General features: G+C 37.1%; 1 protein-coding gene across 2 annotated transcripts in view; it reads right to left on the reverse strand.

Annotated features, from left to right (window-relative positions):
• Positions 1–17,823, reverse strand: part of Satb2 (SATB homeobox 2) — a 176,000-nt gene that overhangs the window by 40,907 nt on the left and 117,270 nt on the right. For both annotated transcript variants that reach the window (XM_048808248.1, XM_015481199.2), the window contains exons 8-9: positions 15,124–15,336; positions 10,819–10,974 (exon numbers count right to left, since the gene is read on the reverse strand). In XM_048808248.1, coding sequence (XP_048664205.1) covers positions 10,819–10,974; positions 15,124–15,336 — 369 coding nt within the window. The remainder of the gene's footprint in view (positions 1–10,818; positions 10,975–15,123; positions 15,337–17,823) is intronic.

Genomic DNA, 17,823 nt, shown 5'->3' on the forward strand with positions numbered 1-17,823 from the left:
TAGATATGTAGATATATATATATATATATATATATATATATATATATATATGATTTAACTGTTATCACTATGTTTTACCTAAAAAGTTAATGGAGATCACTGACAAGACAGTGAATAACTCTTGACTGAGGAAATTCTCAATTAGTGCCCATGAGAATATGGCATCAAAAGTGAACCTTGGGAGATAAAGACAAATTTCATCATGTGGGGAAAGGGAGTGACTGAGAACACATAACAGAGATAAAGCCATCAGGTAATGCAAAAACACACAAAATTATCATACCTGAGGAATCAGCAGCAAGTCTGAGGGGCCAAAGCACAGACTAGAAATGAAAGTAGAGGCCAACTGTAAAGAATACCATGCAAAGAAATTTCACCTTAATCCAACAGGCCCGGGGAGTCCCTAAAGGCATTCTAACTGACATGACCAAGAATTAAATCTTCTTTCTTTCCCTCCCCTGCTTTCTTTCCTTATAACAAAAAGTCCTTGGGAAAAAGACCATGCTAAAGTCAAGAATACCACTAATCCTAATCTAGATACCTCCTTTTTATTTTCATAATCAAATAGTGTTGCTGGATATTAACCAGGACCCATAATGGCCTGGTAGTACTAAAGTACATACTTCATAAATCTCATCCTCTAGAAGTTTTCCTTCTAAAAAGAAATGGCAGAAATCATAAGCATGAAACTATATTGACCATTTTTTAAAGAAATCTGTTTTCACCTTAGTCATTTTCTTGTGTGTGTGTGTGTGTGTGTGTGAGTGTGTATGTCTTGCTGTTGTTGTTGCATGTAGGAATTTTTAAAGCTCTCCTGCATTGAAAATAAATGTGGGAATGGCAGTATCTATTTTACATATAAAAATTTTAAAGGTTTTAAGTGTTCCAAACAATATACCAAAGGCTGAGAATGTTCAAATGACCAAGGAGGTAATTTACAAACAATAACAGCCTAATTTGAGTTTGGAACTATCAGATATGAGTTTGAATCCTAGTTCTAAGCCTTATATTTACCAGATATGGAGTGTGGGGGTGGGGGACAGCAAATGAGAAGAGTGAGGTTCCTGTCCATGGTGCTGAAATGTCACTGTGAACAAAACTCCTTATTTTGCCAGGACACAGTTGATCATTCTAAATTGTGACACCTTAAAAAAAAAAAATTATGTTTGTAACTAATTTTCTAGTTTTAATATTTCAAATAAATACAAAGCAGCATTAAACACAAGTTCACAGCTTTCTTTGATTTCCAACAAGTAACTATCTCTGTTGAATAAGGAAGGCTGTATGTTCCTCGAATGTGGACCTTGTCACAGTGACAACTGTTCCCCTGGATGTGCCTAATGCAGAGCTGAAGAGTGGATTCTAGTTAATAGTAAGCAACCCACCCTCTGCCCCTCGAGGAACTCCAGTGAATGAAAAAGTCAGCAAATGAACAATTCCTCAGGAATTGACTCAGGCTTCTCTCAGCAGAAATGGAAAAGGCCATTTCCTCACCCACATCTTCAATACAGAAAATGTCAGCATATGTAACCAAAAGGAAATGTTTTCTGAGTGTCTTAAAAGAAAATTCATATTATTAACCACAGACAGTTCGCTTTCTAAATGGAAGCACATAAAGTCCCCAAACAAACTTTTGTAACTGTGAAAGGATTTCTCTTCAGCTGGTTGAGACTCTTCTGAAGTGTGAAATGAGCCAGATAATATTCAGCTCTTGTTTCTTAGTCACTGAATTCTCTTTTCATGAATCCAATAAGTGTCTATTAAAACAAATAAACCCTCTAATGATTCAAGATAACCTAATCAAGAAGACTAAAATAGATAAGAGGCTAAATACAAGGGAGACTTGTCAAGGGCTTCAGTGAATCTCCAACAAGGAGGTCACTGAAATCTGAAAAAAGATATGTGCTGAGCATTTGGTTATAGTTCAAGGTTAATTATGTTATTCCTTGAATATGGTAAGTAAAAATGATCTGCTTCTTTCTTTTTTATTTTCCAAAATGGTGTACTAGGAGCTGAACTGTATTTTCATGGGGACAAATTTTCAGCTGTCTCTGGGCTACCTTAAGCATGTCTCTCACATTTCTATGAATGTGTTTGCAAAGACTGAGTCTGAAATTGAGACTAATGAAAATTTTATTTCAGAACAACTCTTTAACTCCATTGTAGGTGCTCAAATTAAAAGGGCATGACCTAGAATTCTGTTGCCTTCCTTGTCATAGACATATGGTATGTACACAACTATACAATATTATAGAGACTCAGCATGCTTTACATATATAAATATGTACACATATGCATACATGCATATATGGGTGCACACACCTGAAAAAAGCCATTCATATCTGTCAAAAAGAAGAATGAGGGGCTGGGTCGTGGCTCTGTGGTACAGCGCTTGCCTGATGTGGGTGAGGCACTGGGTTTGATCTCAACACCATATAAAAATAAATAAATAAATGTATTGTGTCCATTTACAATTAAAAAAAAGAACGAATGGGCAATCTTATACTCCACCATTTAATTACTATGCATACATTAACAGAAAGATATGTTAGGCTAAAATATCATGTCAGCACGCCTGTCACACAGTTGAATATGCTGGGTGAACTTACTTAAGAACTTATCAGAACCCTAGGTGGGGGAAGAACGGGGTGAGGCATAGAGTAGAAGACCATGAGTATGAACTCTTCTGAAAAATCAGAGTGAGGAACAGAGAGAGACAAGCAAGCAACTAGGACACGATACCCGAGGATTGGCTCTGTGAGGGTTTGGCCCTGTCATTGAGCATCCTAATCTAGTTCTATAAAAATAACATGATTAAGCAGTCTCTTCAGCAAAATGGTAGGAACTATTCATAAGCACCAGTTTCTCCATCATAAGAACTACAGTTTAAGTCAATGTCTTCTTCCCAAGAGGGCTGGTAAGAGTTCGGAGAGGTGCCTTTAATATTTGCTGAATTTGCTTCAAAGGTGCCGGGAAGAGGCAAAAATGCCAACTAGAGATTTCTGCAGTAAAAATGAGCTTAAAACCAGGAAAAAGACAGTAACGATGGGTTAAAGATATTTTACATTTTAAGAACTGCATATGAACCTGAGATAGGAGTGTAGGTGTGTAATCCCAGTGACTCAGGGGGCTAAGGAAAGGGGATACATTAATGTATCAAAATACATTTCATTTTGAGACCAGTTGTCACTAAGAAGCCAGCCTGGATGACTTAGTGACAATTGGTCTCAAAATGAAAAAATAGAAAGGGTTGGAAATGTATCTCAGTGGTAGAGCACCCTGGTTTCCTTTACCAGGCTTAAAAAAATTTTCATATGAATTCTGTGATTATAATCTTCATTGATACCTAGCCAAGCAATCCCATAAAAACTAGTTTTAGGGAATGAAACAGTAACACAATTAAAGTTAGGGTGGTTAAAAAAAAACCCTATTCTTCATAATAAGGCTGATATCGAAGCTGAAATTCTATGTGAATTTCTGATCATACCTCAATAGATCCAAGTCCCTTAAAATTAAGCAGAGAGTTTTATGGGAGAGGAAACTGAAGGTCCCAACTTGATGCTTAGGCATCATTGCATTAGCCACTCCCTTGGTGTAACATTTGGAATTTTAAGAAATTGCTATTACTATGAATAGCAATTTTCATGTAAATATACTCATTTTTTTAAATTTAAATTTGGCAAACAGCCTTGAATTGTTATATACATGCCCCAAAGAGTAGAGACTCCCTGATAGGCTGTCAGAGGGTTGTGTTCCAAAAAACCTTGCCCAACAGGAAGGGGCAGCTACTTAGGCAAGGCTGTCTGCCTTACTGAAGACAAATGGCAAAATGACCTCATCTGGAGTGAGAATGACACCACCAACTCATTTTTACACAAGGCATCCTATGGGCTGTACTTCCTGTCTCTATATTATAGAGATTAGGGTAGCCACACTTTATAAATTTATTCTTCTATGTAAAAAGCTTGCCACTAAAAAAAATTTTATAAAATTATAATATTGTTAAAATGTCTCACAACCCAAAGCAAGAAATAGATTTAATGCAATTTTTTAACAAAATTCCAATGATATTCTACATTGAGATAGGAAAAACAATCCTAAAATCTGTTCAGAGTCTCAAATCATTATATATTTAATGTAATAATCCCTATGAAAATTCCAGAGGTTGGGGCTTGGGTTAGTGCATGCTTAGCATATGTAAGATTCTGAGTTCAATCCTCAGCACCAAAAAATAAATAATAAAGGACAAAAGAAAACAATTCTAATGGCATTCTTCAGAGGAATAAAAAAAAAAATCCTAAAATTCTTATGGAACCCCAAATATCCAAAACAATACTGAGAAAGAAAAAAAAAAAGTTGGAGGCATCATTCTTCCTGATTTAAAATTATATTTCAGATCTGTAGAAATCAAAACAACATGGTACTAGCATAAAAACAGCAGACTGATGGAAGAGAATCAAGAGTCCAGAAATAAATCCAAACATAAATGATCAAATAATTTTTGACCACAGCACTAATAGGACACAATGGGGAAAGTATTCTGACTAAATTATGTTATGTGCATGCATGAGTATGTAACGACAAATCTCACTACTATGTATGATTAAAATGTACCAATTACAAAAAAAGAATAGACTCTTCAAATAATGGTGCTGGGAAAACTGGGTTTCCACACACAAATTAATGAAATTGGACCCTTATTTTACCATACACAAATAAAAACTCGTAACAGATAAAGACCTATGCTAAAACCAGAAACTATCACACTACAAGAAGAGAACGTAGGGGAAAAGCTCCTTGCCATTGGCCTTACCAATGATTTTTTTTAGATATCATAACAAAAGCTCAAGCTCCAAAAGCAAAAGTGACTGGGATTAATCAAACTAAAAAGCTTCTGCACAGCAAATAATCAAGAGAGTGAAAAAGGCAACCTACAGGGTAGGGAAAAAAAATGTTTTCCAACCACATATGTGTTAAGAAGTTAATATGCAAAATGTGTAAGTAACTTTTACAACTCAGTAGCAGAATGATAAATAACTTCATTAAAAAATGGACACAGGATCTTAACAGGCATTTCTCCAAAAAAGACATAAAAATGGTCAACAGATGTATGGAAAAGTGCTCAACATCACTAATCCTCAGAGAAATGCAAATTAAAACCACCATGAAGTATCACCACGTACTTGTTAAGATAGCTATTACCAACAAGAGCTAACAGTTGTTGGCAATGGTGTAAAGCAAAAGGAACACTAAGACACTGTTGATGAGAGTGAGTCTCGATCTAACCATCATGGAAAACAGTAAGGAGGTTCCTAAGAAATTAAAAACAGAACTACTTACTATGTGACCCAGCAATTCCTCTTCTGGGATGTAGGTCAAAGAATACAAAATCTCAGTAGAAGAACAATATGGAGAGCTAATGTATAACATGAGGACTACAGTTAATAACACAGCAATGTATCAGGGATTTCTGGTTAGTAAGTATATTTTAGCTATTCCTGTCACAAAAAAGGAACAGTGTAAGATAATAGAAATGTTCATCTCTTTCCCTATCAGAACCATTTTATTGCCTAGGTTTCGCATAACATTATGTTGTAAACCTCAAATATAATAAAAAAATATTTTAAAAAATAGAAATAAAATTAAAGGAGTTCCTTCTAAAAGAAGACTTGAAATTTTAAAATGTCTTATAATTATGTACTATAAGGTCTCATCTTAATTATAATATAAACACACATGTAGACTCATGCACCCATACACACTGAAAGACTCTAAAATGCCAATAGTAACTATCTCTCAAATGTGAAATTATGGTTGATCCATGTTTTCGCCTTTGTATTTTTCTTCACCATCTGAATTCTCTAAAATGAGGATATTATTACTCATGTAATTATAAAATAGAATATTCATTTAAATAGAAATAGACACAACTAGGTTGAACCTGGGAAATTTTTAAGAAGAGACACAAAAATAAAAATTAGTACAGTACCCATGACTGAAGAAAATGTTAGCACATAAACTGAATGTGACATAAACTCCAATAGCAAAGAATAATAGAAAAAAGAAACAAACCAAGTAATATATCCATCATTTTCCTTATGTAAAATTCTCTTTCTTTCCTTTATTTTTGCTTTATTTAAAAAGAACCTATCAGAGAAACATTTTAAATCATTTAGCCTGCCAAGTAAATTAGGCCATCAATAAGAAGATTTTAGGGGGGAAAAAAAGAATGTTCACAAAATCTGAGCCTATAAATTACATCTAAAACATCTGTAGCCCCCCATTTTGGAATACAATTCATTATGTCAGGAGTTGAGAATACAGAATACAATTTTCTTTTTTAAGAAACGTAGTGATAAGACATAATGGCCAATACACAAGTCTACTTAATCCTAATATACATGAAGCATAGAACATACTGAAATCCAATTGCCATGCAGAACACAATTTCAACAGGGAAAATCATATTGAAACTGTACTGGAGGCCAGAAATCCACCTCTCTAGCTACAGTGTGAATCACAATTGTGCCTCCTATTCTGGTTTTTGTAGCAGGAAGATGGAGTCTTCCATCTCTGACTTTGTTGTTGCTTCTGCAGTTTGTGAATCTGGAAAGGTGTGTGAGTGGCAGAGAGGGAACCTTCAGATTGGCGGAAGTCTTTAAACCTGGGTGGAGATGAGGATCCCCTACCAGTATCATCTCAGCAGACACCCCACTGCATCCCTGTTGTTCCCAGATCACCCCCTTCCTTTTATTTTAGCAGCTTTGGGACTGTACCTTTCATTACTAGCTCCTGGGGCTTACCACTGGGCTATTTCTGTCCCCTTGTCCACACAGAACAGAACAGTGTCTGTTTCCCTCTATCTTCCTGACACAGAAAGTAAGCATAGTGCCCTCCTGAACATTTTGTTCATTGGCTTTTTTTTTCCAATGGGGGGGGGGGGGTACAGGAAATGGGAACTAAAATAAGCCCCTTTCCATTTCTCTCCCTACTCTATTTTTACCCAAATTTAGTGGTAAAGCTGGGTCTTTGGGTGTACAAATAATGCAGATTCAGGCTCCTTTTGAAAATCAACTTCAAATGATTCTCAACATTCTATGAGCTAAACAACTGTAGACTACCAAAGATGACAAAAGGCAGATCATGAGAAGAAAAATGAATGAATGTCTGGGAAGAGGGAAACTGATTCAATACAAATGTGACTGAAGATGCAATCACAAAATATCTGAGTATCCCTGGAGGACTGCAGTGGGAGAGCCCTCAGTTTACTGTTTTCTCCCTTTTGTATTTCTACTTCCTAGATCACAGGTGATAAGATAAAACTGGGAAGGCAGGGAGAAAGAAGCCCTTCTAAATTTGAGTATGGGGGACAGGGAAATTGCTGGAATCTACTGAGGACAAGGAATTCCTGTGCCTTCACACTGCATCTTGGGCATTCATTCCCTGGTGGCCCTTTGTACATAAGGGTCAGACTGAAATGATTCAGAAAATGTCCTGGACCCATGTACATTATGACTCCTCCTAAGAACCCCTCACTCCTATTTCACAGAGAATAGTCACTGGCACAGTGCAATTCTATCCCATAAAGACCAATGATCTGAATATTCTACAGAAAGAAAAGATGGATAATCCTCAGAATTTACACACACACACACACACACACACACACACACACAAACACACACAAATATTCTAAGCAACTAAACTGATCCTAAATTGAAAATGAAGGAAAAGTACAAAGTGAAATGTGCTGAAGCAAGTTTTGCCTCTAATTTTACTCTTCTTTGATCTCTTTCTCATGAATAAAGAGGCAAAGGTCAGAGAGGATATACCTAACAAAATGAGATGATGGACTGGCCTGTCTTGACAAAGAAGCAGGCTCTGACCTGCAGGCGGTGGTCTGCAACCCTACAAATGCATCCTGACTAACTCATGGACTCAGGAAACACACACACACTTCCCAGTAATGGGTTTTCACAACCAGCTCATTTGTCACCCTTTCAACTCCTTTTCTGAAAACCTCCCCTCCATTGTGCCTGTACTCTACACACTTACAGCCCCAAGGACCATTTTGGCAGACCACCCTCAATCTTTCTAAAATTTTCCTCCCTTTTTCCTATTCCTCATTCAAAGCTTCCCTAATGCTCAGGGCAGTGTTCAGTATTATTTTTAATAGCTGATTACAGCAATTCACACCAAGGAATGAATAAGGTTTATTGGAGGGTTTATTTCTATTTTTAAAACAATTTCTAATGGAAGGGGAGAGTTGCTATGCATATTTGAACTGGGCCTTCAGGGCTCCAAGCCTCCTCCAGTTCACAAGAGTTCCTAATTAAAGGTTTCACTAATTTGACCTCCAGGAGAATGAAAGCCCTTGAGATGTATTTGCCTCCTCAGTCACTCCAAGAACTTCTGGATCCCTCCAAAGGAAAGCAATGGAGGAAAAGGAATGAAGAGGAGAGAAAATCTTTGCTCTCTCAGTTCTCACAATCCAATAAAACAAGTGTTACCCCTTGATCAGTGCAGCTGGAAGAGGTCAAGTCCCAATGTGAGTCATACATATATGTGTGTGTGTGTATGTGTGTGTGTGTACATATGTATGTACATATACACATATATGATATGCACCAAGTGTACATGCAAGGCACCAAATAATGCAATTGATTTCACTAAATACACTATCAAGTGAATGCTGCTACTGCTGCTTATAAAATGGAGTGACTATCTTGTGCTAAACTGCCTTTGCAACCATCAGTTAAGTTCTCTTTGTTTGATGGTACCATTTTTTTAAAAAAAATAACATCCCATTTGCTGACCTAGTTAGCTATTTACAGTAAGGCTCCCCATTCATAAATAAGACCACTGCTCTCATGCAAAAAGAAAAACTTCTGAGTGTCTTATCCTCACTAAGGCTCTACCTCACCTTTCAGCATATGAATCACCAGAACTATGATTTCCTCCAGGTTCTACAAAACCAGGGCTACCAATTTCTTCAGGAGGCATCAAAAATGTGCTTCTGCCAATTGGCAAACACAGCTTTCAATCAGCCACCTGAATTATTTTTGGAAGTCTGGAGGCATCATTAATTCCAAAAACCATGGTGCCAAGTCAACAGGAAGATTACAGGAATTCTGAATCAAGTTTGCAGAATGCAGTCTTCAGGGTTTTTTTTTGAGAGATGCTTCTGAAAGAAGGACTGAGTGAAACTTTGATATTTACATCAAGTCACAACCAAGAGGCAGGTTTGCAAAATCAATTGTGCAGCTTTTATACTCAGTGCACATTTACCACATATGTCCTTTATTACACAGTGGAAAACCATTAAATGCACAGTAGTTTTGCCAAGTGGCATTATGCATTTAACAGCTTTATTCATTTAACAGCTCCAACTCTCATTATATTTTGCCATGTGGTACATGGGATTTTATGCATTTAACAGTTTAAGAAGGCTCTACGGTGTTTTCTTTTCATGTTATTTCATACTATGGTTGGACATCACATCTTAGCCAACTGTATTTCACCAATTTCATTGATGGAGAGAGAGAAATCTGGAAAAATGACTATATTGAAGCTGAAAAGGGACACAAATACTGCAATCCTCTTCAAATTTCCTTGATAGTCTTCTCTCCATTCATTAACATCTGAAAATAAATCAGGTTTCTGCAAAAACTGCAAGCAAAAAAGCCTAACCCCAAAACAATATAATTAGTCTAAATATAATATTTGTCACTCATAGAACTTAGTATTTATTGAAAACCTTCTTGTTTAATAGAAGTACAATATTCAGTGACTTTCACTATAGCACACACCAAAAGATCTGTTAGGGAGATGATGAACAATTTTACCATTTACATATGTAGGGATGAAAACATTTGTCATGCAAAGCCACCGAGGAAATCAAGTTCAACATCAAAGGACTCTCAAAAGTATGCCTTATCTCTCTTTTGTTTCCTCCACCATGTATTAATGGTTTATCTTAGGGATTAAAAAGTGAGCACCTCAAACTAACCTAGGATTCTAGGAACAGGCAGTAGTTGCCCCTTTAAGCAAATTGAAGCAGATAGTAGATCCCGTCAACTGTTGCTGCTTTCAGAAATGAAAAACCTAAGCATCTGTCTGCTCATTTCCCCTGAGCATTACATTCCCCACAATCCCGACACTCTGAAAAATTTTACTGGATAAGCTTCTATGTTTTTCTGTTAAAAGATTTTAGCACTTACTCTGGATCCTTCCACGTGTGTTTTCTCCTGGAAAAACAACTGTATTCTGTATATAAAAGAAACACCTGACAATCACAAGGTGTCTCTGGGGCTGGGGAAAGTGGTTATTATAGCCAAGTCAGCCCCTTCCCCATGGGAATAAGAAAGGTGATGAGACCTGGCTAAACTTGGTCTCCAGGAAGGTACTGTTATGTTCATTTCAGGTTTTGTTAAAAAAAAAAAAAGAAAGAAAGAAAGAAAGGAAGGAAGGAAGGAAGGAAGGAAGGAAGGAAGGAAGGAAGGAAGGAAGAAAGAAAGAAAACAAACAAACAAACAAAACAAAAGGTACATAGCAGGGCTTATAATAAGGGGACAAATCATTCAAAACTGAGTCTTTAAAAAAAATCCTTTAAAATAAAAAGGCTGGGTTTTGGCTTAATCTCTATTTTGAATTCCAGCGGGAGTAGAAGCAAAACGAAGAGTAAGAGGCAGAACATGACAGGTTCCCTGGGGATTATTATTGTTATTATTATTATAGGAACAGATGTATTTTTATTGGTGGGAGGAGGAGAAAGGTCTAATTCCAGCCCTCAGTTTTGCTCTTTTAAAAACCACTCACCTGACTTTTATTTGCAGCCACTTTGGCGAACAGGGCTTGGGACACCTTGGCCCTTTTCATCTCCTGTTGGATCTCGTCATAAATGGCAGCTGTGATGTTGACGTTGGCGCCGTCCACCTTAATAGGGAGGTCTGTTGTCGGTGTCGAGGTTTTGGCCTACCAAGAGACCATGAAAATAATAATTTAAAAAGTGCTGCATTCAGCCCAGCCATCTGTGCAGAAATTATCAAAGGATTTCAGTCAGCTGATGCCAAACTGCATTAGCTACAGAGGGACACTTCCTGTCCATTATTCTAATCAGGTTAATTGTGATTGGAAATAATTGCAGTGCATTCCTATAGGACATGCAGAATCCTGTCAACCCTGTTCTCTCCCTTACAGTATCCTAGATGGTTCCCAGGTAGGATGGCTACCCTGGGCATCAAACTATATGCAGTCATCTACTGCAAAACAAATATGCAGAACACACACACCTTTTTCTTTCTAAAAATGGCACACCTTGCAGGAAGAGCCAATTCTTCCAGAAAAAATGAGTAAATGGGTAGAGGTCTCTAAATAATAAATTATTACTCAATTTAATGCACTCCCTTGAGTCTCTCTCATTCTTTATTAAAGCTTTACGTATGTCATTTGAGTATGTATGGTTTCCCATCATTATCATCATTATGCTACCCAGACAGTCACCTAATTTCACCTAGGAAATCAGTGGAAATGAAACAAAATTTCATTTCATAAAACTAGGCTTCAGAATGCCTTTGATGTGCCGTTTTCATTTTCTTAAACTCATATTGCAGTTTTATGTATTCTGCCGTGTTCGTTTTAATTGAATGATTTCCCATCAGCTTCAGAGACAAATGAAGGACAATAAAGAAGGTATCCGTACTTCTTGGGGTAAGGAAAATCCTAAAACATTGGAATCTCCTCCTTCCAAAAGACTGTGAGAGGATTTGCTTAGTCTGGGCCCTAAAATGCTTTGCAGGTGGCTAAGAGATACTTGAGTCATCTTCTTAGAACCCATGGCAGCAGGACTCCAGGACAAGTTGGACCCCATCAGACACATGAATGGATCTAAATGGATCTAAACTCTTTTCTTTCTTTTGGAACCCCTTCACTCCAAACCAATGGAAGTGCCTCCAAATCACAACTTTCCCTCTGTGAATGCCCATGCTGCCCCCGACTAGGCTGAGCAGCATGCTGGTTGGGAGGAAGATGGAACATGCAGTCCGGACACCATGCAATCATTTGCCAAGAAAGTCTTGAGGCCGCATTCAATGCCCTAAGTTTCCCTGAAGGTTTTGTTTCCCAAGAGTGCTCAGGGACTTCTGTCATTCTCCTTTGGTCTCCCTGTCTCATACTATTTTCTAGTTATTGCCAAGTAATAGTAAGTATAATTTATGGGATTCTCTTTATGTGCCAGGCATTCTATAAAGTGTTTTTAGCTTTTGTTATCTCATTTAATTCTTGTAAGAATCCAATGAGTTAGGCATCATTATTTTCATTTTGCAGATGAAGAAATTGAAATAAACGAGGATGTTTAACTTGCCAAAGGACATGCAGCAGCCAATGAAGGAACCATATCCTGAAACAGCCTTTCAAAGCATAGGCTGGGACCACTGTGTAACACTGCTTTCCAAATCCCCAGTTCACATGGGGTGCTGGGTTTACAGGGGTCCTTTTCCCTACAGGTATGGGACCACCTCATAAAAATCCAATTCTCTGTTAAGTTTTTCAAGAATTCCTTTTTCTTTTCAAATTTTCTAGTTAACCTACAGTGCTTTCCCTTTTTTTAAAAAAAAAATAGTTTTAATTAGTGATGCATGACAGTAGAATGCACTGATACATCATACATAAATGGAGTATAATTTCTAATTTTTCTGGTTGTACATGATGTAGAATCCCTTTTAAGTGAATGTGTTAGCAAATAATTTCTGTGTTTCTCAACTCTTTTCATTAGCTTCACCAATTATCTCCTACTAGACTGACAGAATCTTCTCTAGAATTCCCAGGACAAAAACAAAATCCCTTAAGTTGCTACAATATACAATTAAGAGTCCAGGTTCTGGAATCAGACTAACTAGAGTTCAAATGCTAGCTTTACCACTCAGTCATGTGACCTTATGCAAGTTATTTCACCACATAAGCCTGTTTCCTCATCTGTAAAATGGGATCAATAGCACAAAAGAGTGATGACAGAATTTGTGTAGCATGTTTACAATACCTGATACATGGGTACTTAACAAAATGATCATTCTTATTCTTGTATGGATGTTTTGTTATTAAGTATACTGAGCAATAGTTTGAAGAATTATAAGGAGAAACTTAGGAGACTTTATTTAAAATTTGAAGTTTCTTCAATTTTTTTGGTAAACTACTAATTTACCAAAATAAAATAATGGAAAATAATCTGCATAAGACTACCTAAGAGTATGAGCTGCTGACTCCAACCAAAGGCTGTCAGTGGCTACTCTCCTAGGCTGTTCTCAAACTAAAACAATTACCATACCATGGATCTTTATTATTCAGATATGTCAGTGAAGAATTTTAAGCAAGAAGGTATTCATAAAATATTTTTAAAGACTTTAATAACTTACCCTTTCTTGATCTTTAACCAACAGAAAGGAGATTTCAAAGAAATACAAATGCAGTGCCATGACTACACTTTCAAAAATATGTTGGGATAGTTTGTATTTATTTTCTGAAATCTAAAAACTGTGAAACTGAATGATCAGTTTCCTACACTGATCCCTAAAGAGCACCTTTATCTAGGAATTTTCAAGGTGGGATCCTGTTGAAAAATAGCAAAATACTGTCAATAATTGTGTGGCCTTATAAGTTTGGTCAGGTTCCGTAAGCTATCAAGTCTTTAGAAAGGTGCCTAAGAGACAATTTAGTTTTAAAAAATATTGTAAAAAACCTGAAAACAAAACCCAAATCTGTTCTATTTTCTAACGAGTAGAAGTGATTTCCAAGAGCAGACTCCTGATTATGTGGACGTGAAGTCTGGCAAGGGTCTCCAGTAATGATTTAATGGGCTTCCAAAGTGGCAAAAATACTGGTGAATTTCACAGAAGTAAACATTAGTGCAAATTAACAACTTGCCCAAATTTATAGCTCAATATTTAAGTCCAAAACTTTTAAAATAAAATGAATAAGAAGATTTAGTTACATACATCCAAATTAAGCAGTCAAGGAACTTATTTTGAAATATTCACTAAGGACTTAAGTGTAAATAACACAATTGGGCAGTGCATGATATAACATGGGCTTCAATTAAAAATCTATTGCACAGTGAAAAATATAAATAGTCAAATTGTTTGAAAAAATTGATGTCCTTGAAAAAGTTCAAATATTTCTACTAGAATAAAATTCTGATTCTGTTAACCAGCTCCTGGGAATTTATCAAAAAAAAAAAAAAGACTCATTAAAAAAAACTATAATATCTAAGCAAATCAATCTTCAGTTTTGAAGAACCCAATTTTCAGTTTTGTACAAATGTGCACTTGTTAAATATTGGTCCCCAAAACCACCCACCATGGATTTGCAACCCATCTTAGCAATAGTGAATGGGATGGGTCTATCATAAATCAACTTGGTAAAAGGTTAAGGGAAACAGGGATCAGACTAAAGATGAGTGGGCTCAGATCTGAGTTGGCAATGATCCCTGGCTGCCTTGAGGTAGGAGCTCTAAAATGCACTATATTAGGAGATGTCTACATCTCCTGGAAGGCCTAAGCACAGAGTACTTTGAAATTATGAAAGAGAAAGAACGGGAAGTCACCAAATCCTGAGATCATCCCAAGAAGGAAAATAAGTAAGGCCTACCTTCCCCCTATCAGTTCATATGGGACCCTTGAGTGATACTTGCACCATTCTGTTTTTTAATTGCATACTTTTTGCATTGCCTAAGGAAGAACTTGAATTCTCTGTCCTTAACCACCCCCCATCCCATCTAAATAATCATGTAATTTAAGGAAAACAATGGTCTTTCCATACAAACAAAGCCCCTGCCCCTTTCATCTAAAACTAAGCAGCTGTGGACAATGTAGAGTCTGACCCCCTACCTGTACCTGCCTATACCACCCACCCACCATGTTTGGAAGAATTAGACATTCCTAAAGGGATGGAAATGGCACACCATATAGTGCAAGATTACCACTAGTACATGGCCTGAGGTCATATCCTTTGACCAACATATTTAACAGATTAAGAAATCCTTGAATTGTGTCTCTTAGTTCTGAAAGAAAAACACAGTATCAACCCAGCAAGATGTTTCCAAGTAAAAAGTGAGTGCAGCAAATATCTCACCTGAGGGGTTCGGGAGGAGCTGGGGCTGCTAGAGGCCGATGAGACCATGCTCACGTTGGGGTTCATGCTCCGCTCCCGCTCGTCCTGGTAAATGCGATCTCGCTCCACTTCCGGAAGATTGAGGAAATTCTGCATGGCCCTCAGATTTACTAAGAGAGACTGAGAGGCTGTCCTAGGGTCTTCTTCCTTACGTAGAATCTCGGACAACAATCCCTGAATGAGTGGGGGGAAAAGAAAAGGTTGAGTTATATCTGCAGGTGTGTGTGTGTGTGGTTTCCATCCTTCGCCCTGCTCCCCTTTGTTTGGTGTGGCCAGCTGGCTGTGATGTCAGGAACCTCAGTCTAATTCCTTAGGGTTCTCTAGCACAAAGATTTTGTGGGAATGCGCTTGGCTTCCGGGGGCTGTACCTTATTTTAGGACCATTCTATTCCGACACTTCATCCTCACTGTAATAATCATCGATGCACAGAGATGCCACCTAGCAAGGTAGGCGCTTGGGATGAATTGTGAAACTGCAATTACCACCAGGTGCCTCCTACAAGTATTTCAGGAACTGTTAGAACTCTCTCTGCTTGAAACTGGGAACACTTGGCAGTCCTGCTCAGCTTTACAAATCTGCCAAGTTTGGTAAATTTAGTTCCGACATTTAAACAGCATGGGAGATTTACATCGATTTAAAAAAAAAAAAAAAGTTTGGCTGAATTTATGTGTGACCGGCCACTGTTTTCAATATAGATGTTTCTTATAGCAAAAGAAGGGGGGAGGGTGGAGAGAAACAAAGTAAGAGGCTATAACTTGTGTTAACCCTCTGATAACTTCCCAGTTCACACACACACAATAGTTACCCTTGCATATGTATCAAAGGGCATCTAAACCTTTTTATGGGATACCCTCATGGGGGAAGCCCTAATCCTGCCATTAAAGCAATGAAAATGTGGTCACATCCAGTGAGGAGACAGAGCACACTTTAATTGCAGTGTATACAGAATACCATGGTGGGCTCAGATACTTTGACTATGTGACTCATCCAAATAGCAAGCTTTAAATAGGAAATTAGTGTTTTTGCGTGCTCTAATGATAGAGAAGTCACAAAGAAAAGTAAAATGTTGCCAAGACTAAAGTAACATGGACTGGAGAGGGGACCTTCGTCAGAACATTGTAGCATTCTGGGAAGATGCAGATCTACTTCCATTCTGCACACTTATTGGATTACCATACAGAGGCATCATTTTATATTCCCAGCTAATATCCCTCCTTAAGGTAGTATGAGATCAGGGTTTGGGACCATCTCAGGAAGAGCTGAGATGTTAATCCTATATATTAGAACAGATGGGACAACCCCAAATCATGGAAAATCACTTCTATGAACTGTGGTAAAATGGTACTGATGCCAAAGACATGTCTCCTGAGGTGAATTAATGTCAAGGCAACACTATCAGATTTCTAGCACATGGCTTAAACATAAAGGGCATCAGATGCAAGGGGAATACACAATCTCTGGTTGGCCAGAAATCTACAGGTAAGATACACATTTTAAAATAAAGTAATACATTATAATAGAGTGAAGCAAATGCCATTTATAGGACTGTCCAGTAAGCAGCTATCAGCACTTCAAGGAAGTAATCACTCCTCAAAACATCACATAAGACAATTTATACTATAAGGAACCTACTATAGTACGGCATGCCATCTGATAGTTCTACAACTTGGATGTCGTGGTACTTTGATTAGAGGACAATTTCTTGTTAATACTCGAGAGAAATGAGTACACACTTGAGATGGTTAGAGAGCACTCTGTATAGTAGGAGAGGGAGTGTGTGCATAAACGCATGTATTACACACAGTGAGGTCAGAATAGGAATAAGAATAAAATATGTCACACAATGAAGCTAGAAGAAATGCTATTGTCTGTGTGTACATATGTGTGGATGTGTGTGTGCATGCTCACATATACTCAAGGAAAGAACAAAATAGGATATGTACATTAAAAAAAAACCTACTGGTAAAATGATTCTAAGAAAAAAACAGATTTCTTTTCATGCTTTTAGAAGCAACAAGTAAGACATTTGTCTTCCAGAAAATGTTATGCAATCTATGAATTGATTCTTTCTAAAATTAAGTCAGTCTGCCTTACGTTATCCTACTTTCTACTTGCACTGAGCAACCTGAAATATTCATAATGGATTTGCTTCAAGATACAAAAAAATCCCTCTAAATTAATATATGCAGAGAAGCAAAAGGAAGTGGATTTGAAACCAAAACCAATTTTCAATATCAGTAAGACACTGAGATTGATATTTTCTGAGCTTTCTTTAATGATGAACCATGCGTAAAAAGAATGAGTTGGTCTTCTTCTCCCTTCTCCTCACCCTGCTACCTCTGGTACTAACTTTAGTATTTTAATAAATTTTAAAATACTAAAATTTGAAGGAGTTTGAGTATCAACATGGATATATTCTTTATGATAGCTATTATGATTATAATTTAAAATATCTCAAAGGCAAATTTTAACTTATTCTTCCACCATGAAATTATTTCACAAGTTATGAAGTATACTACAGTAAAAAAAAGTTGCATATAAAATAATGACAAAACAAAAATTATCATTCTAACGAACCCTCAAGGTTATGTTTAATGATTCCTCATCAATAAAAAGATTATTCGAAAGCACAGAGTGTTTTTTGTTTGTATGAATTTTTC

The sequence above is a fragment of the Marmota marmota genome, unplaced genomic scaffold, assembly GCF_001458135.2.
Source record: "Marmota marmota marmota unplaced genomic scaffold, marMar, whole genome shotgun sequence".
NCBI lineage: Eukaryota > Metazoa > Chordata > Mammalia > Rodentia > Sciuridae > Marmota > Marmota marmota.